At 38.8% G+C, this 23,132-nt stretch overlaps 1 protein-coding gene across 1 annotated transcript in view; it reads right to left on the bottom strand.

Moving 5' to 3' along the window:
• Window positions 1-3,026: 3,026 nt before the first annotated feature.
• LOC128365276 (tight junction protein ZO-2-like) overlaps window positions 3,027-23,132 on the bottom strand; it is a 110,449-nt gene continuing 90,343 nt past the window's right edge. The window contains exons 14-23 of the mRNA XM_053325952.1: window positions 22,148-22,332; window positions 21,902-21,997; window positions 21,727-21,806; window positions 20,187-20,397; window positions 19,958-20,058; window positions 15,521-15,739; window positions 13,464-13,571; window positions 6,486-6,989; window positions 4,620-4,705; window positions 3,027-3,632 (exon numbers count right to left, since the gene is read on the bottom strand). Coding sequence (XP_053181927.1) covers window positions 3,491-3,632; window positions 4,620-4,705; window positions 6,486-6,989; window positions 13,464-13,571; window positions 15,521-15,739; window positions 19,958-20,058; window positions 20,187-20,397; window positions 21,727-21,806; window positions 21,902-21,997; window positions 22,148-22,332 — 1,732 coding nt within the window. The 3' untranslated portion in view covers window positions 3,027-3,490. The remainder of the gene's footprint in view (window positions 3,633-4,619; window positions 4,706-6,485; window positions 6,990-13,463; window positions 13,572-15,520; window positions 15,740-19,957; window positions 20,059-20,186; window positions 20,398-21,726; window positions 21,807-21,901; window positions 21,998-22,147; window positions 22,333-23,132) is intronic.

Genomic DNA, 23,132 nt, shown 5'->3' on the forward strand with positions numbered 1-23,132 from the left:
ATTCACGGGTTACTTCCTTTGAGATCATGGACCATAAAGATGACTCTTTTAGATGAAGTCAGGATACTAACCTGGCAGAGTGGATTACTGTGGAAGGGGATCCTGAAAAACTTACTGTGTATCAACCTGTTTGTGCTCATTTTAAAGAATATGTTGGAATATGCAATATCAGCTGACATGGTAGAGCTTCACGTTTCAAATCTGCATTAAAACAATACTTACTTACCTCTATGTACATTGAAAGTTATTGGCTGCTGTAAGGATTATGACTCATCAATTTGTAGCTCCTGAGCCTACAGTGAGATTACTCAGTGACGTCACTTGAATAATTTTCTCAAACATTACGATACTGACATTTGGCACTGACATGGAACATTTATGGAGTGCCCATTGCATTTCTTTCTGTTAATGTGTAATGATGAACATGTGTACAATACTAACAGGAGCAAACACTACAGTTTCTGCCTGACTTTCATCATTTACATCCAACACAAACATGTAGGATAAGCAATATCATCATGTAACAGTTCCCAGTGTGACCAGTTTACAGTAGATGTTGAAATACAGATGAGCACAAAGTTGAAGCAACCCACAGCTGTATTTCTCAGGTGCGTTAACATATTCACTTTTCAAAATGAAGTTCTCCTGAAGTGGGACACAGGTTTAACAAGATAAGGCTAGCATTCTAGATGTTTCTTATTGTTAAGCAAATCCCATGAAAAGACCAAAGCCAACATGTTAGTCCATCTCTTAATGTTTTCGGCCTTCTACACTCTGTGGCTCTCAGCATGAAGCCCATTGGTTCTTACTAAAGATGTAAATCTTTGCAAACAGCTCACAAATATATAGTTTCTGTTCTCTAAAATGGCTCAGCAAATTTGACTGAAACAAGATCAAATAGTGTAATTGTTGAGGACTATTTTCAGTGTTGGATTGTGTTTATGGTAATGAAAGAAAATGTCACCTGGTCCAATGCTGTGGCTCATTAATGCATCTTTAATGGACCTCTAGGGCACAGAGGAATAAGATAGATCAGACTCTGATACATACATGATACTTGTTGGTAGATCAGTTCCTTGTTGTATTTGGTCTGTACATGAGACTTGCTGACAAGAAAAACTCATCCTTTAAGTGTGTTGTTAGCATAGGCAGTGATCGCCACCATGGCTGAACAGACTGAAGAGAACGCCACCTGCAGATCAACAAAACATTCCAAGGCATAATACATCACTCTACTGGCCACACGATTAAGACTGGTAAATCCTTTCTGGCTAAAACTGCATAAAATGCTGAGCACCAAAGACAGCAAAAATAAGAAAACAAGGAATCAGAAGGCCTGGTCACAAACAAAGCTGTACAACAACATGTAGCTGTGCATCTTTAAAAATATGGAGTTCTACAAGTTTGGTATATAGCAAACATCAGCCATTCTCACAGGTACTGTAAGTATTAACACCTGACCGTCATATCAAACTGACACAAAAACAGAAACAATTCAAACTGGTAACCATTACATAAAGCTACAGGCTCCTTACATTATCCAAGAGATTCAGTTGTCCTATGTTGAGCAACATTGGGGATATTATAAAAAGAAAAATCTGAAATTGTAGAGCGTGGAAAAAGACTTACTATACTACTCTGCTAGCTGGCTAACTATCAGTATTTATGAAGTGACTCCTATCTCATAACTGTAAGCCATGCTCCTTTTGTTTTTTAGTGAATTGTAATAAAACTCATTGATAACATGCTGCTATGAGTGGGTGACACTCCTGTCTGTGTGTAATAATCAGTTATCAGTGCAATGAAACAACAGTAAAACCTGCTTGCATTATTACTGTCTGTTACATATTTTTTTGTCATTTACTAATTGACTATGGATTAGATTGGGTGTATTCAGTACATGAATATTCTAGCATGTGCACAGTAAGGCCACTACAAATATTATGAGACAAAGCATTTAAGCAAGAAAACTGAAAACTCTCTGTAATACTGTCATAATAACATTTGACAAGACACATACCTGAAATCACTAGAATGTCCTCAGAAGGACTTTATTCCAAATCATTTCATTAGCATTGGTAATATCTTCTGTCTGATGTGCAGAAATACACAGAACATTAACTACCGTTAATATCCTGATTGATACTGTCACTCTGTGGATCCTAAAAGAGTTAGCAACCTAGGTCAGCACTGTTCAGACTGTTCAGACAGTTTGCTATTGGTCAGTGGTGTGAGACTGCAGGTCAGGGTTCACCAATAATAAACTCATATAATTAGAAAGAAATTAGAAGATTTGCAATGATTGCCTTCACCTCTGTAAATGAATCCCTTGATTGTGGCCATTGAAATAAATCCATCTCACCATCAAATGTTACCATTTCAAATGCAGATGTGACCAGGCCTTTACAGATTACATTTAACCAACTCTAATCATCTCAAGCTAAAAGTTCACACTGGTGTGAGACAGAAATAGTTTTGAATTGAATTCTAGAGATCAGACAGTGTTTGCCCTCGCTTACACATGGCAGATAGGACTGGTTGCAGGGTGTGTATTGTCACTGTAGGTGACAGCAGACAGTACAGTGTGTGTGGGGACAGCATTAAGGGTTTTGGTGTCTCTGGTTCCCTGGTTTCCCTTTAAGCTTGACAGCAGCAGAGGTTTTAGTCCGGCTGGGCGGCTGAGGGGCGGAGGAAAGACAACCCAAACCTCATGGGACTAAGAAAGTAAAAGGCACTTCAAAAAACTGTAACAAATTCCAGTGTTACTAGATAGATTATCTCTTTATATATATATGTATATGTATATACATACATATATAAATATACATATATATTTAGATATAGATATAGATAGATATATACTGTATGTATACACAGGCATTGTCATATAGGAAGGAATGCAAAGACAGAGTATAAACACTTGACTTTAGATATATAATGTGTATATATATATATATATATATATGTTTATATATATATATATGTATGTAATAATATATACGTAACCTTTGTTGATCATAGCTGGCAATTACAGGAGCTTAAAAAAGAAGGGGGGAGATGATCAAGCGCATTGTGGTTTTTTGGGGTTTGTTGAGGTTTTGTGAGGGCAACACTCGTGGCAATAGGTTTCAGTTGCTGTGCACAAACTGAAGAGTTGCATAGGCAAGAAAACAAGTGGTTCCTGATCACTCAGTTTTGACCATTAAAAGAGGTACGTAAGAAAGAAACAGTTAAATATAACATAAAGAGTAAAGCGAAGACAGTGTTCCTATCCAAATGGATAGTACAGATTGTTTTGACTTCCTTGAAGCAAAAAAAGAAGCAGTTTTTTTTTTCTCGATATCAAAGAAGCAAGAGTCAGTTCAAAGTCAGCAGCTGATTTGTGCAGGGCATGATGGAATGGTAAGTGTGTAAATAGACTGCATGTGCAGCGTGTGTGTACATGTATGTCCAGGAAGCTGAGAGCTGGCGTAGCTGCTGTGTGTTAACCCTACAGTTCAGTGTCTTGGTACTGGTGGGAGTTGGCGGTGTAGTATCCTGGCATTGCCTCCTCCTTTGCCACCATCTCGCTGGGGTAAAAGGGCTGTCCCTCCATGGAGGACAGAGACCGGGGTTCAGAATGGGAGCTGGAGCTGCAGAGACAGAAAACACCAGCTGTACTCAGTCCTGTCTCACTTCCAGTTTAGCCTTCACCACACTATGTACTATGTACTTAGTGACAATTTGGCTATTTTGGTTATTCAATTAATCGGTGCAGACTGGTAGAAACAGTTTATAATGATCATAGTTACAGTGATCATCCTCTTATATGGATCAGAGAGTTGGGACAGAATCATTTGTATATAAATACTGTTTAAATCATTCATTTCTAGTAATCCAGTAGTCTGCTTACAGGGTTCATTTTAGCTCTTTTCATACAGCTGTACTGTAGTTTCAAATAGTCAATACAATTCAGTTTCATTACTTTCTATTCATGTAATAAATATACAAATGTCAGTTAGATGGTAATCTGCATGAGAAATGTTCTCAGATTTCAGGGAATAACTTTTTTTACTGGCAGTGTATGAAACTGGAACTATAACCTAATACAACCATAACCAGTTACCAATGAAAGACCACTGATCACCTGAACACCTTTCACTGTACTGTACCTCAACAGCAATATCACTTTCATAGAAAGTGATATATACTGAATACTTACACACTCCATATTATGTGTAATACATGCTACTATATTAACATTTTATTAAAAGTATAATTCATGTGCATGAGCTATTATCATTGTCATGTTAAATATATAATAATACAGTAATACTTAGCTGTAATATAATGTATGACGTGATAGTATCACATTTCTGAATAGATATTTAGACTTTTATATCCTTCAACTCCAAAAACATCCCTACATTTCCAACATATTGAATCATGTCATACCTTAGATCTGCTATGGTCTTTAATGCTTTTAATTGATTACTCTGAAATGCACTTGCTGCTATAATTCTCTCTTCAGAAATGTATTGTAAACAGGGAGGATAGCAAGCAGTGCAGAAACACAAACACACTGACAAACACACTCACAGCGGAGCTGGGAAACAGTCGTATGGCAGTGGTTAGCCTACCCGATAGGCTGTGGGCGACTGTGATCCAGCTTGGCTGTCTTCAGAGGAACAGCGTAGATGTCTGGATGCTTCTGGGCTATTTCCAACTGGAAAAAGACATTCTTTGAGTGTTTGTATGAGATATCAAGAAAGATGTAAGAGACTAGAAAGAGGTGTGTGGAAGACTGAGGGTGTATTAAACTACTAGAAACTACTAGATTACCAGATTAATATCATTCTATATCTTAGTGTGTACATGTGTATCTGGATATATTCTTTTTTAATGAGTATTCAATGATACTGAAGCAAACTGCATTCACAGAAAGGAAAGTGCAGATGTTATCTTGCAATTGTAACTTAACTAATTATGACTCATAATATCTGTATCTTCTAATTAAGAAAAAAATTCTATACTTGTGAGATTTGTGTGTCATAATTATGAGACAAAGATCTACATAAGATGTTTTTTCATGTGATACAGATCTCTTCATTATGAGATGCTGGGTCATCATAACAAGATGTATGAGATAACGCCTCATGTACTATGTACCCATTACTAAATCTACATCATGACATTTAAACAGTGTAATTTTACTCTTTGGTGTTTACTGAACATTAGTTCTCTGCTTCATCACAGATCAGACTGATGGGTCATATCAGAATGTTCTGTTGGTTCATGCATTACAGAGAGTGGCATTCTTGTGATGCACTGTGCACACAAACTTTATACCTTTCCCAGTGAACATTTTTAACATGAAAGTTAACCTCGTCTTATGGTTCTTCCTAACAATACTTGCTTCAGTTGGAAAGTTGGTAACGTTATACGTAGAAAACATTCTGCAACCATACTTTTTACATTATGGCAGGTGTTGCTGCTACCATACGGACATTTCCACTGCAGGAACTTCAGGGTCATTTTACAGGGCTGTGACGTTGGCCTGTGTCCGATTGGGCTTATTCAAAGCAGGACGTGACATCAACAGAAAGTGCCAAAATAAGCGCCTATAAACTGCTGCAGAATGATTACATCACCTCCAGAGTCTGGTGGGTCCTATCAAGGTCCTACTCTGCAATGGAGACACAACAGCTGAGAGGACCGAGTGAGAGGATGTTCCTGTAAAGTTCCCGCTGCTTAAATTTTACCCAAAACTTCCTTAATGGAAACGTTACTAATGATGAAAGAAGTACATAAAGATAAGTTGCTTAAATTGTTATTCTTTGGATGATATTTTCATCCCAATTATGAAGTAAAATTTATTATTTCTACCAACAAATTCACTTTGCACATGTTCTACCATTGGCTACAGATATGTGATGTCATATGTCTCAGTAAAACATGGTAGTGTTCCCATCAGCTGACTATGTTCAGATCAGCCTAAGACTTATTCTGTATCTCTGTACACATCTTGGGCAACAGTACTGTTTTTTTCTACTAAACTGCTCTGCTATTACTTTATTTAGGTTTATTGTCATTTTTATTGTTAAAAAGTGTTACAAATAATAATCCTCTGATTTATATGTCACTTTAATTTGTGGGCTGGTGATTGTGCTACACCATTAAAATAGAGGCCTACTACAGAACTGATCAAAGTCCATAACTACACCTAATTATAACGCAGGTGACGACTAAAGGCCCATTTATGCTCAACGTTATATACGGATCCAGATATTTAGCCTGTTCATTTTGTCTGTGTCATAAACTTTTGACTCTGTGCTGCCCCCTGGTGGATGTATTGGTAAACATCCATGCCAACGTAAAGGACGCATGGAAGTATGTGAGCAGTGACGGTAACATCGTTTGAAAAGGACATTTACATTTTCGTTCGTACGTACATTGAGCATAAATGGGCCTTAAGAATACTAAATTACGCTCTTTCCTACACCCACCCTGGCATTCTGTGCCTCATGTAGTTCCAGAATCCGTTGGGCCCGGGCAAAGTGATCCATCTTCTCAAAGGCCTTGATCTTCCCCATGAAGGACCTCATGGACGGGTCCTCTGCAGGGCTGTCCTCTGCTGCCTCCTCCTGCTTCCTACAGGCCACCATGCTTCCACTGGGCAGAGCGAGAGGCGAGTGAACTGCAACCTCTGTTGTGCTCCCACAATTGCTGGGCTTTGGTGCGGCGGGGGGTTGGGGCGCCGCCTGGACCACCCGGGCTTTGCCGAAGGAGTTGAAGTGGAGAAGCGGGGGCGGAGGCGGCGGGCCGGACGAGGCGGCTAAACGGGAGATGGGTGGAGGAGGGTCGTTGTTGCTGCTGGCGGGGCTGCTGCTGGATGGAGAGTCGTAACTTCGGCTGGAGCTCGGGGGTGGAGGGTGGTGTTGACGGTGGTGATGGTGTGGGTTGGTGGAATCTGATATAAGGGCCTGCTCCTCCCTCAGAGACAGTTTGACCTGAGCAGGGAGAGGAAGAGTTAGAACCAGAACAGATACTCAACAAACTATACTACTGTCCAGTCCAACACTATGCAGTGACTCCACACTGAGTCTATAAACCAGTGTAATAACTATGTACATCTTGAAATTTCATAGATACTAAGGGAATTATTTGGCACTAAATCGTCTAATACTGATCTGCCACAACCTCCATCCAGACCTGGAGATTTTGACCATGGGGAGCATGCAACATGTCTCCTATCTGTACTTGAACTTGATTTGACATTACAGTTTTATGTTTTGGGCTTTCTAGTGACTGCAGAACATGATTGTTTGCTAAGAAGCTGGTAGCACAATGCAGATCAAAACTTCAGACATAAATATTCATACTTTTCAGTCTCCAGTAAAGTCAGGTCTAGCCAGTCTTACAAGTCAAGTCTAAAGTTCTCCTTTTTGTGTAAACAATGTTTGGCCGAAGTCTGATAATCTCTTTTTGGATATGCTGTTTTAGCTAAGAATAAACACTTTTTTGCAATAATATTTAAGCTTTTATTTTAGCATGAACTGGAACTTAAACATCCTCCTTTTAAACTGTTAAAAGTTGCTAAACAAATCCTGTTTGGCAGTTTACTGACAGGGTCTCCTTCAATAAAAGCATCATGTCTTTTTAAACATCACTTTTCTTCAGGACAGATGATAATGTTTTACTAAAAATCAACATTTTCAGATATTAAAAACACTTCTGCCCATAGAGGACTAGTAGGTCATCACAACTAGTGGGTCTGTTTTAGTGGAATAAGAGAGGGAAGCACTAGAAATGGTTTCCATACCAACCAAACAGCATCATGTGAAGCAACTCATTTACATGACTGATCATCTGCTGTGCTGAGTTGTTGGAATGAAAACCTGAACACTCTAAGATCACAACAGCTGAAGGTTAGACTAGTGCTATACACAAGCCCACCAACATGTACCAACAACTGAGGGGAATTCTGGGTACCAATCAGATCCAATGAGCTGTTGTTAGAAGAATCTGAACTGCAGTGAGAGTATTTTCTCCATGACAGGCCATTCCTCAGACGGAAGGGCAGTTTGTTCCTTTGGGTGGATGTATACAGCTGCCAGGGTGGAGGTTACATGGTTAGGTTATCACATGTTTCTATCTGTTAATGAGGAATAATCACCTTACCAACCAGATTCTATTCACAACTATTCTTCTGTATATGAGGACACATTTGACTTTGATGTCATTTCAGGAAAATATTTTATTTATGAGATTGAAGCTTTTCTTTATACTACTTGGGTTAACTATAGCTATCAACATACACTCACCGGCCACTTTATTAGGTACACCTTGCTAGTACCGGGTTGGACCCCCTTTTGCCTTCAGAACTGCCTTAATCCTTCGTGGCATAGATTCAACAAGGTACTGGAAACATTCCTCAGATAGTTTGGTCCATATTGACATGATAGCATCACGCAGTTGCTGCAGATTTGTTGGCTGCACATCCATGATGCGAATCTCCCGTTCCACCACATCCCAAAGGTGCTCTATTGAATTGAGATCTGGTGACTGTGGAGGCCATTTGAGTACAGTGAACTCATTGTCATGTTCTAGAAACCAGTCTGAGATGATTCACGCTTTATGACATGGCGCGTTATCCTGCTGGAAGTTAAAGTTTAAAGAAATAATTCCATCAGTACTGAACTCAATACCATGTCTCAATACAACCGAGATGACTTATTCTGACTTTAGTCCCCCCCAGATTGACTGTGTTGTGGATAGTGCTGCAGACTCACTGAGAAAAACTCTGAACTCCATCGCCCCTCTAAAAAAGAGAACAGCTCCATGGTACAATTCCCAAACCAGACAATTAAAGCAAACTTCACGAAAATTAGAAAGACTATGGCGTTCTACTAAATTAGAAGAATCTCACTTAGCCTGGCAAAACAGTCTTAAAGCATATAAGAAGGCCCTTCGTAACGCCAGAGTCGTCTACTACTCATCACTGATAGAGGAGAATAAAAACAGTCCAAGGTTTCATTTCAGTACTTTAGCTAAACTGACAAAGAGCCATAATACTACTGATCCATGTATTCCTATAACTCTCAGTAGTGATGACTTCATGAGTTTCTTTAATGATAAAATTGTAACCATTAGGGACAAAATCAATCACCTCCTGCCCTTAATAAACTCTGATTCATCTTCTAACACAGAATACCTAGACATCGCTGTTAAACCTGATACCTTAGACTGCTTCTCTCCAGTCAACCTTACAGAATTAACTTCAATGATTACTTCATCCAAACCATCAACTTGTCTCTTAGACCCGATTCCAACTAGGCTGCTCAAGGAAGTATTCCCCTCAGTTAGCACTTCCTTGTTAGATATGATTAATCTGTCTTTGGTGACAGGTTATGTACCACAGTCCTTTAAGGTAGCTGTAATTAAACCACTTCTTAAAAAGCCTACTCTTGATTCAGAGGTTCTAGCCAACTATAGGCCGATATCAAACCTTCCCTTTCTCTCTAAGATCCTTGAGAAAGCAGTTGCTAATCAGCTGTGTAACTTTCTCCATAGTAACAGTTTATTTGAGAATTTTCAGTCTGGATTTAGAGCTCATCATAGCACAGAGACTGCACTGGTAAAAGTTACAAATGACCTTTTAACCTCATCAGATAATGGACTTCTCTCTGTCCTCATCCTGTTAGACCTTAGTGCTGCCTTTGATACTATTGATCATCAAATCCTGCTGCAGAGACTTGAATATTTAATTGGCATTAAAGAAACCGCATTGAAATGGTTTAAATCATATTTATCTGATAGATTTCAGTTTGTAAATGTTCATGATGAACCCTCCATGCAAACAAAAGTTAGATACGGTGTTCCTCAAGGCTCAGTGCTTGGACCAATACTATTCTCCTTATATATGCTTCCTTTAGGAAACATTATCCAGAATCACTCAATAAATTTTCATTGTTATGCAGATGATACTCAATTATACCTATCAATAAAGCCAAATGAAACTAACCAATTATCTAAACTACAAAAATGCATTAAGGACATAAAGGCCTGGATGACCTGCAACTTCCTGTTATTAAACTCAGAAAAAACTGAAGTTATTGTGCTTGGCCCTAAACACCTTAGAAATTCACTATCAAACGACATAATTACTCTGGATGGCATTACTCTGGCCTCCAGCACCAGTGTAAGGAACCTAGGAGTTATCTTTGATCAGGATCTGTCCTTTAATTCCCACATAAAACAAATTTCAAGGACTGCCTTCTTTCATCTGCGTAATATTGCAAAAATTAGACATATCCTGTCTCAAAATGATGCTGAAAAACTAGTCCATGCATTTGTTACTTCTAGGCTGGACTACTGCAATTCATTATTATCAGGCTGTCCTAATAAGTCTCTAAAGACTCTCCAGCTGGTCCAGAATGCAGCTGCCCGTGTTCTGACAAAAACTAGAAAGAGAGATCATATTACTCCCATCTTGGCTTCACTGCATTGGCTTCCCGTAAAATTCAGAATAGAATTTAAAATCCTCCTCCTCACCTTCAAAGCTCTCAATGGTCAGGCCCCATCATATCTTAAAGAACTGATAGTACCTTATGTACCTACTAGAAGACTGTGCTCCCAGCATGCAGGTCTACTTGTGGTTCCTAATATCTCTAAAAGTAGAACAGGAGGTAGAGCCTTCAGCTATCAGGCTCCTCTCCTGTGGAACCATCTTCCAGATTTGGTCCGGGGGGCAGACACCCTCCCTATATTTAAGAGTAGGCTTAAAACTTTCCTTTTTGATAAAGCTTATAGTTAGGGCTCTTTGAGCTCTTAACTTATGCTGCCACATGCTTAGATTGCCGGGGGACCCCCACCCCCATGATGCACTGGGCCTCTCTCTCCTCCTCCCTCTCTCTCTCTCTATCTATCTATCCATCTATATCCATTAACACTTATGTTCTATTAATGCATTCAATAACCTAAACTTCTTCCCGGAGTTGTCTTTCTGGTTCCTGGTTTCTGGCTCTGCTTTCTGGTCTTACAGGTAATCTGGGCCTGTAGACGTCCGGACGACGGATTCCAGTCCCGGACCATCTGGCTCCATTGTTGATTTTCATTGTGCCTCTCTCCTCTATCCTTCCTTTCTCTCCTCTCAACCCCAACCGGTCGAGGCAGATGGCCGCCCACTCTGAGTCTGGTTCTGAGGTTTCTTCCTGTTAAAAGAGAGTTTTTTCTCGCCACTGTTGCTCATGTGGGAATGTTGGGTCTCTTTAAAGTTAAAACCTGAAGAGTTCGGTTTAGAACCTGCTCTATGTGTAAAGTGCCTTGAGATAACTTTGTTGTGATTTGGCGCTATACAAATAAAGATTGATTGATTGATTGATTGATTGATTGAAGTAGCCATCAGAAGATGGGTACACTGTGGTCATAAAGGGATGGACATGGTCAGCAACAATACTCAGGTAGGCTGTGGCGTTGACACGATGCTCAATTGGTACTAAGGGGCCCAAAGTGTGCCAAGAAAATATCCCCCACACCATTGCACTACCACCACCAGCCTGAACCGTTGATACAAGGCAGGATGGATCCATGCTTTCATGTTGTTTACGCCAAATTCTGACCCTACCATCCGAATGTCGCAGCAGAAATCGAGACTCATCAGACCAGGCAACCTTTTTTCTATTGTCCAATTTTGGTGAACCTGTGCGAATTGTAGCCTCAGTTTCCTGTTCTTAGCTGACAGGAGTGGCACCCAGTGTGGTCTTCTGCTGCTGTAGCCCATCCGCCTCAAAGTTCGACGTGTTGTGCGTTCAGAGATGCTCTTCTGCATACCTCGGTTGTAACGAGTGGTTATTTGAGTTACTGTTGCCTTTCTATCAGCTCAAACCAGTCTGGCCATTCTCCTCTGACCTCTGGCATCAACAAGGCATTTGCGCCCACAGAACTGCCGCTCACTGGATATTTTCTCTTTTTCGGACCATTCTCTGTAAACCCTGGAGATGGTTGTGCGTGAAAATCCCAGTAGATCAGCAGTTTCTGAAATACTCAGACCAGCCCGTCTGGCACCAACAACCATGCCACGTTCAAAGTCACTTAAATCAACTTTCTTCCCCATTCTGATGCTCGGTTTGAACTGCAGCAGATCGTCTTGACCAAGTCTACATGCCTAAATGCATTGAGTTGCTGCCATGTGATTGGCTGATTAGAAATTTGCGTTAACGAGCAGTTGGACAGGTGTACCTAATAAAGTGGCCGGTGAGTGTATACTGATATACAATAGTATTATAAAGTTGATGAAAGATGTGTTAGTTAGCAAATACACAAAAACACCATTACAAAAAAACCCCATTATCATTCATTTGGAGTCATCCTGATGGATCTCTGTCTTTATCTCTGGTTTTGTCTTCATCAATTCCTGAGAAATATATTTTTAGCGGTAAATGCTCCACTGTGCTCACCAGTTGATCTCTAACTGTCTGTCTACTGTTTGGTGCTGGGCAGGAAGTGAACAATGGGTCAATTAGCTCTCTGCTGCTGCTGGAAACCAGGTGGATGAAAGAGTTTGTGGACTGGTAAACCAAAACAATGAGTTACAATAGGCTAACAAACTCCATAGCTGGTACACAGTCATGTAATCCATCATAAAATTATAGTTAAAGTGTTACAGGTTCATTTGTTGTTGTTGTTAATTTTTTCTCCCAGTGTTTAATTGTATTGTTGACACTTTTTGTGTGAAAAGATAGCACCCAACTAAAATGTGTTGTTTGTTGTATGCCTGAAAGAGGAAAGTAATAAAAAAAGAAGGGAAAAAAAGAGGAAGGAAGGAAAATAATGGAAGGAAAATATGTGTTTGTGTATGTGTATATATACAGTATCTCACAAAAGTGAGTACACCCCTCACATTTCTGTAAATATTTTATTATATCTTTTCATGGGACAACACTATAGAAATGAAACTTTGATACAATTGAACAGTAAATCTATAAGCTATACAAGCTGTACACTTATATCAAAGTTTCATTACTGTAGTGTTGTCCCATGAAAAGATAAAATAAAATATTTGCAAAAAAGTGAGGGGTGTACTCACTTTTGTGAGATACTATATATATATATATATATATATATATATATATATATATATATATATATATATATATATATATTATGTTGTTTTAAAAAAAAATCTATTTCTATTTGTTTTTTTGTTTTTTTCTACTATAATTTCAATGTTGCTGTAAACCACTGCCTATTTGTTTTGTTTCGCTATTTTAACATGTTTGAAATAAACTTAACTAACTAACCCAACTAAAATACAGGTTGAGATTCCAGAAGACCAGCAGTGAAATGAGCAAAGAGCTTTCATTCATAATGATATGACAGTGAGAGGAAACAGTACATCTGGCTGGCTCCTCATTCATCCCTCTATGATTGTGACTAAACACTGTGTACTAATGCAGGACAGAGGACAGACATGTGTCTCTCACCTTGCTGTCTGGAAGGAAGACAGGTGGAGGGCTGGACCTGTTGAGGACATCACGACTGCTGAATTTCCTCATGCGACTCCGGATGTCTGGACTGTATCTGCGTAAGATCTACACATACACACACACACACACACACACACACACGAACACACGCACACACACACGACATTACATTGACTTACATTCATTTCCTATGGGGACATGCTTTTTGTCCTCAAAAGGAAGGCGAGTCCCCACATGTGACTGTGTAAACAGATTTATGTCCCCACAACAACATGCAAGACGTGCACACACCCACACACACACAAACACAAACACCAAACACACAGACACACATAGAAATACACGCACGCACGCACACACACACACACACACACACACACACACACACACACACACACACACACACCTGCCCTGTTAAAATGTGAGACTGAAAGCTGATAGACAGTGATCAGCTGTTTCAGGAGCCTTAGCCTCTAAAAAAAAGAAAATAGGAATTTATGATGTTTAAATCTTTCTGTCAGTATGAACTGAAGGGTTTGGGGTCATGTCACAAGGTATTAAGAAATGGACACATTTTTGATTTAGGCCTTTTCTTTGGATTGGATAATAAGGAAAACTGATAAAACACCATCTCTATCTTTTAAGTTAGTATTTTCAAGCTTTTCTACCAGACAACATAAAACCAGAGAGCAACTCATTTGTCCTAATAGCTACATTGAATTAAGCTTTTCCTCCCCCCTAAAATAAATTCAAGAAATCTTTGTGAAATGTGTTGCCAAGACTATATCAGACTATACATCTCTGTAATATAACTGTATTTTTCTTTCTGTCCCCTTCTTCATGTTTGGTCATGAGCAACATATTGGATTAAACAGGTGGTACCTCAGATACCATCATGTTTTTGTATTGATGTATAATGTGTGCACACGGTGTTGCTGATCATTGTATGTTCCTGTTACAGTGGACATGGAGCTGTAATTTACAGTCCAGACTACAGATGGCAGCAACACCCTTACAGTGAAGAGAGAGAGAAACCCAGAAAACTAGAGTCTGCATCAGTATCTTAGATAATGTTTTATTTATTTGTTACTTCTAGACTGGATTATTGTAATTCATTATTATCAGGCTGCCCTAACAAGTCTCTAAAGACTCTCCAGCTGGTCCAGAATGCAGCTGCACACGTTCTCACAAAAACTAGAAAGAGATCATATTACTCCTATTTTAGCTTCATTGACTTCCTGTAAAATCTAGAATTTAAAATCCTTCTCCTCACCTTCAAAGCTCTCAATGATCAGGCTCCATCATATCTTAAAGAGCTTATAAGAGCTTATAGAACCTTATGTACCTACTAGAACACTGCACTCCCAGCATGCAGGTCTACTTGTGGTTCCTAGTATCTTTAAAAGTAGAACAGGAGGCAGAGTCTTCATCTATCAGGCTCCTCTCCTGTGGAACCATCTTCCAGATTTGGTCCGGGGGGGCAGACACCCTCTCTACTTTTAAGAGTAGGCTTAAAACTTTCCTTTTTGATAAAGCTTATAGTTAGAGCTGACCAGGCTTGTCCTGGACCAGCTAGTTGCTGCTATAGGCTTAGACTGCCGGGGGACTCCCATGATGCACTGAGCTCCACCCTCTCTCTCTCTCTCTCTCTCTCTCCCTCTCTCTCTCTCTCTGGGCCTATATAAATAAAGATTGATTGATTGATTGATTGATTGATTGATTGATTGATTGATTGATTGATTGATTGACTGATTGATTGATTGATTGAAATTGTACAAGTACTTATACTATAGTAAATATACTTGAGTAAATCCCCAGGGGACAATAAAAAATAAAGTTAGTGAACTACAAATAATCTCAGATTCTCTGAAATCCAATTTGGAGTATTTTTGGAGTAATTTTGTAAGTATTAGTTTTAAAGAAAGATTATTAATTCATGATCAAAGTGTGATAAGAAAAACATATCATTCCTTGGATAAAGAAAATGTAAAAAGGATGAACTATAACACACACTTCAGTGTATAGAAGCTTGTATTAGTGTATTAGCCTCTGACCTCTTCTGCTGTGACGGGTTCAGACGAGCGGCTGATGGCAGAGATGTGCATGGTCTCCACATCAGGCTCGTTGTCAGTGTAAGTCCCGGCCTCATCAGCAGTGTCGTCCAGGTCGGAGGTCAGCCGGCTGTCCATACTGAGGTAGTCGGCGGACATGGCGGACAGGAAGGACATACGCTCCACGTCCTGGCAGTCCAGATCACTCTCTACTCCCTCCAGCTAAAAGAGACACATGATGGATCTTGGGTGTACAGGAAGGAAGGATGGACAGACGGATAGCACGAGAACAAGAGAGAAGAAAGAAAGACAAACAGAGCCGAGCTGTAGAGCACCACTGGCAGGAAGTAGGCAGACACAGTGAGCATGCTCAGAGTGCACACACAGGTGGCTGCTATGAAGGTGACAGATCGATAGAAGAGCAGTATACTAAGTCTACTGACACTGAATAAACTATACTCTATATGTGCACTACTATACATACACACTATACACTTCTACCAATGCATAAACACTAGTTAGTGTGTGTGTGTGTGTGTGTGTGTGTGTGTGTGTGTGTCCATCACATCACATCATTTTATTGACCAAACATTTGAAGCCATCTTGTGTTCAGTATAATGTTTCCTGTCTATAAAATAAACTGATTGGTAACATCTGTTCTAAAATGTGCAGGTATTTAAAGTTACTCAAACTTTCATTTTGTGTAGATTTTCAAAAGTGGTAATATTTCCCTGGAGTGAAGACTGCATTTCCCATGAGTACCATCACCTCATATCATAAAGATCTTAACTAGCGTGTATTTATTTTGGAAATTAGTCCATGGTGAGAGAGGAGCAAAGCTGCTAATAAATGAATAAGGATTTTGATGTAATTGACATATCACTATAAATATCCATATACATACATACAGAACTAGAACTGGGCAATAAATCAATATTATATTGATATTGTGATATTTTACAGATGTGGTCTTAAATTTATAATATGGTAATATGGTGATATGGAATAAGTGTCTTTTCCTGCTTTTAAAGGCTGCATTACATTAAAATGTAATTTTCTGAGCTTATCCACTTTTGATTCTGCCCATATCACCCAGTCCTAAACAGAATATAATCAAGGTCTTTTGTCAAAATGACTTCATATAAAATAGCATTATTCTTAATAAATACAATGATTATTAGAGAGAAATATCAGTGGCCATAAATCCAGCATATAGAACAATCTTCTAGAAAATATTGTACTTTATCTCAAACCATTAGTGAATAAAAACGTGAATATATATCATCATTATTTGACAATAATTTTCAGTTGACCCCCCCCCCCCCCCCCCCCCAAATAAAAAAAAATCCCCAAATATGATCTAATAAACTCTATGAATCCAGAGCCCAGCCTGGAAAATACAGAATACAGTGTGTGTGTGTGTGTGTGTGTGTGTGTGTGTGTGTGTGTGTGTGTGTGTGTGTGTGTGTGTGTGTGTGCGCGTGTGTGTGTGTGTGTGTGTGTGTGTGTGTGTGTGTGTGCGCGTGTGTGTGTGTGTGTGTGTGTGTGTGTTTGTGTGTGTATCATATTCAGATAAAGCTCACAGCTCTGACGTAGCACCTTCATCATGTTCTAAATTTAAATCAGCTCCCTGAAGGCTGCTGGCTTCAGCTGTTTGTGGTGTAGTAGAGGAACAGCTGATAAACACATTGCCAGCAACTTCATATTTAGACCATGACCCTTGTCTTGGATTAATCTCATAAATAAAGCCAAATAAGAAATCATATAATGTAACATGAAAGTAAAACATCAATGAAGTAATAAAGTAAAAATGATGAACAGAAAAAGAATACACTGACTAAGAGATGGATTGACAGTGCTGATGAGCTGCTAAGTATCACTAATTATACAGGACTGAGTGTTTATCATTATATAAATATTTTATATATATGTTTATGCTTCTTGTTCTCTTTTCTGTGCAGTCTGTTTTCACATTCATCTATTAAAGGAGAAACGTTTCTCTTAGCTCACCTTAACATGTTTACATGTGAGCATCATTTGTGACATCACAACTTTTAGGCCCAATCATGGTCCAGTATGCAACTTACACAACTGTGAATGGACTTTACAGTGTAGAACTGTTCAGAATGTGCATATTCACACTCTGTATTTTTATATTGTGATGTCATTTAACTTTTTGTTTTGTTGTGATTTTGTAATGAGTTGCAGTCTGGGTAATTCTGGCCATCATTCTTATCAGTTATGATATATTGTACTTATTGTATTATATGAAAGATAAAATGACTTACACACATTTAAACAGCAACATCATTGCTCAGATATAGAATCATATTGACATATTGAGTTTACATATAATAAAATGTATAAGGGATAGTATCAATAACACTGACTTGCCCTATAACAAAGTGAATAGACTGACATGTGATCATAGTAAGTCTTTACCTTTGATAGAGACAGTAGAGATAAAAGCAGGAAGTTAAGTAACAGACAAATAGGGATGACTCTTAACATTCAACATTCAACCCCATCAAGTCAAGACATGACTTATTACTCTAACTTGTAATAAGTTCAATAGCTGTTTCAGAGCTACAGTATGTTTCACTTCTTCCTGGCTTGTTGGTTTTCAGTCTGGTTTCTGTTCCATTCACGTTAAAAGGTTGGAAGTCTGCATACTTGTCAAATCTACTGAGGTTAAAAACTTTATGTGTCAAATTTGAGATGCAACTTTGGTGCCTCTCAAAGATATAAAAAAAAAACTTGCAATCAGAGTATTTTTCCCTTCTTTTTTTTTTCCTTTTTACATCAGTTACCTAACTCTAACCCTTTTACATCAATTACCCCCCAAAACTATGGAACAAACTCTGGATATATACTGTATGTCAGTGAAGCTACAGTAGCTCACTACATTTTTTTTTGAGATAAAGCAAACAACTTTTCACTTTAGCCTTTAACTAACTTCTCCTTCACTCATTACTGAACTTCTTTCAATATGCTGTGTTTTACTTGATTTTGTAAATTTTAAGAAAGCTGTGAAAGGTTTGTTTCTATTGCTGCAATGTTATCCTTATGGATTATCTTTATAATCCTGATCGTAGTTTTCTTGTGAAATGTTAATCTCTCTTTTGACCTTCTTTTTAATAATCTTAGTTTTCTCTTTGTTCTTTGACCCTTTCACTGGAGGGTGCATAGATTGCACTTCATCATTATGTTGTTTATATAGCGCCTTTCTAGTCTTTTGTGACCAAAGCACTTTACATCACATTCATTACATATTCATACACCGTTGACACCGTCTTGCCCAAGGACACATCGACATGTGGACTGGAGGAGCCGGGAATCGAACCCCCAATCTTCCAATTGGAGGACGACCGCTCTACCTCCTGCCCACAGCCCCGATTATATGTATATAATCTGTATTATTTGTACATGTGTAAACTACTAAAAATCTCAATTTTATATATTGTTTTTATTCTATTATTTTGCAACTTCTACTATGTACTATTTTTACTATTTTAAAATGATTTGTTTAAAATGATGTTTTTTTTGTTTTTTTTCCATCATTTATTATTAAGTCTGTGTAAAGTAAGAATAAATATGTGTTCTGAGTTTGACATACCACAGAAAAGTGTGTTGTTAACCACCCTGCTAAATTTGAATCATTAAAAAAATCGCCAAATATATGAAATTAGGCTTCAAAGTTGTGTAAAACTCAGCCTCTTTCTCTGCTCCCAAACACTGTGGGAGTGCCCACCAAGTTCGCTGAAACTCCGCCCCCTACCAAGTGTCACCTGTCAATCAAAGTCACCACCTCTACCAGAAACATGGACGCTACGTCTGAGAGCTTTCTGCTGCTAACTCGGCTGCTAGGTCAGCGGCTAACTCAACTATCTGGCTAACTGTAGACTGTAGGAGTAGTAGTAGTGTGTGCTGAATGTATTTATACCTCTACAGCAGCAGGGGCGGGTTTATGCTAACTTTCAGACCCGCCCACTAAATCCTGAACACAGAAATCTTGAAACACAGTTTGTGAAGCCTAGCTCCACATTTCAAATCTAAATGGTTGAAATGCTTTTTACACCTTTTTTAGAAATACATTTATGACCTATTTAATGTGTTTAGAAGAAAATGTCTGAATTCACTTTACACAGTCTTTAATGTTTTTTACTTTCTCTTTTGTTCTTTTTTAACATTGCTCTATGCTCCTTTTTGTCCCCTGTATGTGAAGCACTTGATATATGTCATTTATTTAGTTGTAAAGCACTAAAGCTGTATTTATTGTATGAAAGGTGCAATACAAATCAAGTTTTTTTACACATTACACAAGGGTTACAATTCATTCTCATTCTGAAGTGGTATCTATTGGAAGGAATGTGTGTGTGTGTGTGTGTGTGTGTCTGTATGTTTATGTGTATGTGTGTGTGTGTGTGTGTGTGTGTTTACCTTGCCGTCAGAGACCCAGACAGCCTGCATCTGCTGCTCTCTGATGGAGTCCTTCACGCTGCCATACCAGGCGTCATTGGCTGAGTTTAGATCTATGGAGGCTGAACAGGAGAGAAAAACTATCCAACCTCAGCATTCTCACTCACATAACAGCAAACACAGCTAAACCTGAAGTGTAACATTACATCTGACTGAATGTCCGTATGTGTGTGGGCTGTTCAGAACCAACCAGTGAATAAATGAGAGCAGGTCTTCCTCAGTTTGACGGCCTGTTCGTAGAGTTTTCGGGCACTGCGGTTGGAGTTGGGGATGATCCTCTGTCTCATGGCCTTGATGCCGTGTTTGCTGTCAGGGTTGAAGAAGATGACGATAGGGTACCACTGGGTGTAGTTTAGGGTGTCCACTGCCTTGGGTGTCACATCCAGCAGGGCGTGCTTGTCCTGTGGTGTGAGGAGCAAGGGGGACACGAGAGCATGGAGGTCAGTCTTTTTGTTACCAGAGATCAGTGTTTGAGCAGAAAAACTGTGGATCAGCTGACAGTACAGGAACTAAAAGTCACAATTTACAAAATGTGGTTTGCACGCATAGATGTTGTTACATTTGTTACCACCATACATATCACTCTTGACCATTCCTCTTTCAGGTGTACTCCTACAAAATCGTCAAGAGTACTTGTTAACACTTATCGTAGTCTTCCTCTCTAATGGTAAAATGGATTAAGTTTTTCATATCACACTAAAATATCAGCGGGCCATTTTTGAAATGTGAGGCGTGCAACATACAATCAATTCTAAGACTGTCTCTGTACGTGGATTATAATTAGAGATGTATCCCAGTACACACTGATGTGTATCTTTAGATCTATCCCAGATATTATCTTAATCTCATTTTGGATTGATAGCCAAGAAATTGCAATCAAAGGGCACAACCACATAAGATGACCATACAGATGTTTTGATGATCATTATCTAGGTGTAACATTTACATCAAAAGAGAGTATGTTCATCATGGACGTTCTCGTAGATTAACAATATAACATTTTTTGATATTGTTAAAATCATGAAATGTTCCCATTCTACACGGTCGACCCATAAAGTTGGAATAATTTTGTTTTCAGACACATTCCTCTTTTTATTTTCTATTTAAACACATCAGTAATCACCTTTGACCAGGTGCAATGAGATTGATCAATACAATATAGAGAATATATACACTTTATCTATCAAGAATAAATAACATTGTCACAATAATTTCATGGAAAGAAGTAAAAAATATTTTATTTCAACTTTATTTTTATTTTTTTAATGATCCTGCTCCTCGTGCCTTTTAAATTGCCCCTCAGGGACAAATAAAGTGTTATGAATTGAATTGAATTGAATTATGGGTGACTGTGTAATACTAAGGGCTGTAAAAGATACTCATTCATCATTTATCTAGACTGTACAATCCAGATACATGTTTCATTTTTAAAGAAAGATGAAATAAATGCTGAATGACAGCTTGTATTAAGTTAGCTAGTGGAACAGAGGGGAGATAGGAAAGAAGTGACTTCTGTTCTTTACATGGACACAGTGTTTCCATTGGTTGATTCTGTTATGTCAATGGTATTTTTGGAAGGGAAGTGTGATCAAAATCCTGTCGAGACACACATGTACTATGTTCCTTCCCTGAATTAGATTTACTGGACATGACATAGAGTGATTGGTTGTGTGCGTGTGTGTGTGTGTGTGTGTGTGTGTGTGTGTGTGTGTGCGTTTGTATGTGTGTACCTGCTCGATGATTTGTCGGATGGTGTTGAGGCGAACCACTCCTGAGGACTTCTCAGAGCCGGCGTCTTTTGGCTCCGTTTCTATCATAAGGACACACAGACGAGAAGTGTCATTTTAAAACAGCGTTAATATCATCTGTTCAGATGTGGACAGACGGAGGCTGGTAAACACTCACTGGCAATAATAAAGAGGTCAGGCATGTTGGAGGCCAGTTTCTCGTTAGCAGCGTCAGCGATGGGGCCAAACAGAACCACAGGACGCCGGAAACCAGCTGCAAAGACAAGATTTACATGATTTACATATTTAGTCCAAGAGAAACTAAGTACTCAACAACCTCTGTGGATTTCTAAATGCAGCACTTTTTAGAGAACTTAATGAACAGAGATACAGATTTTAGATCCAGCCCAGCTGTTCTACCCACCTTCTCTGAGCACCACCCGCTCATAGGCTGGGAAGCGGGTAGCCAGAGTCTGACTGCTCAGGTTTTCTCGGCTCTTCCTCAGGTCCTTCCTCTTCAGAGAGCGCTGGCCTCTCAACCGCCAGAAGTCAGCTCGATCACCAGCAACAACTTTATGAGAGCTCTGAACACTGGCCATCTGCTCCGCTCTGACAGGAAGGAATAAATCATATAGTCATTACTGTAGAAACACATACTGTAACTGTTCACATGATGCAGTGCAAAGTGGATAATTGACCTGATGATGGCGCTAGATGAAAAGTTTGCGGATCTCTCCTTTAACTCCTATACACTGTTCGGGGTCAAAATTGCCCAGTTTTTTACATTTGAGAGTTGTAAAAACGTCATATACACATTCCTTTTAGCCAGACTGTTCCTAATGTGACTCACTGTATACAAAATTGAAAATAAAATGCATCTTTTTAAAAATGTTGTGCAGCTGATACACATTGTTGGATATATAAATGTACAAAATACAAAAATCACCATTCATACATGTTGTATTCTTTATATTCTATCAAATGTTCTCCTGGATCATAAAATAGTAATTTGTGAATGTCTTTTTTCTCCATAAATAAATAAAATAGAGCTACATTAAGGATTAATTCAACATGAATTAATGACCGACGGGGAATTTATGGCGTAGACTAATTATGAGTCAGAATATAAACAGTAAGGGTAAAAAAACGTTCTATTTTAAACTGATTCTACATAATTAGTTACCCTCAAAAAAAAAGAACACATTCTGCATGCAGGCATTTTAAATTACACACTCATTTTTCCACCAGTGATGTGTTCTAACACTGGGCTATGGACCTGTAATTACATTACATCTCCAGGGCCAATTAGTGTAATGTTGCTGAAGCTTTGGTTCACATCTTTCCTCCTAACTTTGTGTCACTGAAAGAACACTTTTTAATGAGAGTGATTCAGAGGACAAGTGGAATAC

The sequence above is a fragment of the Scomber japonicus genome, chromosome 9 (assembly GCF_027409825.1).
Source record: "Scomber japonicus isolate fScoJap1 chromosome 9, fScoJap1.pri, whole genome shotgun sequence".
NCBI classification, from domain to species: Eukaryota; Metazoa; Chordata; class Actinopteri; order Scombriformes; family Scombridae; genus Scomber; species Scomber japonicus.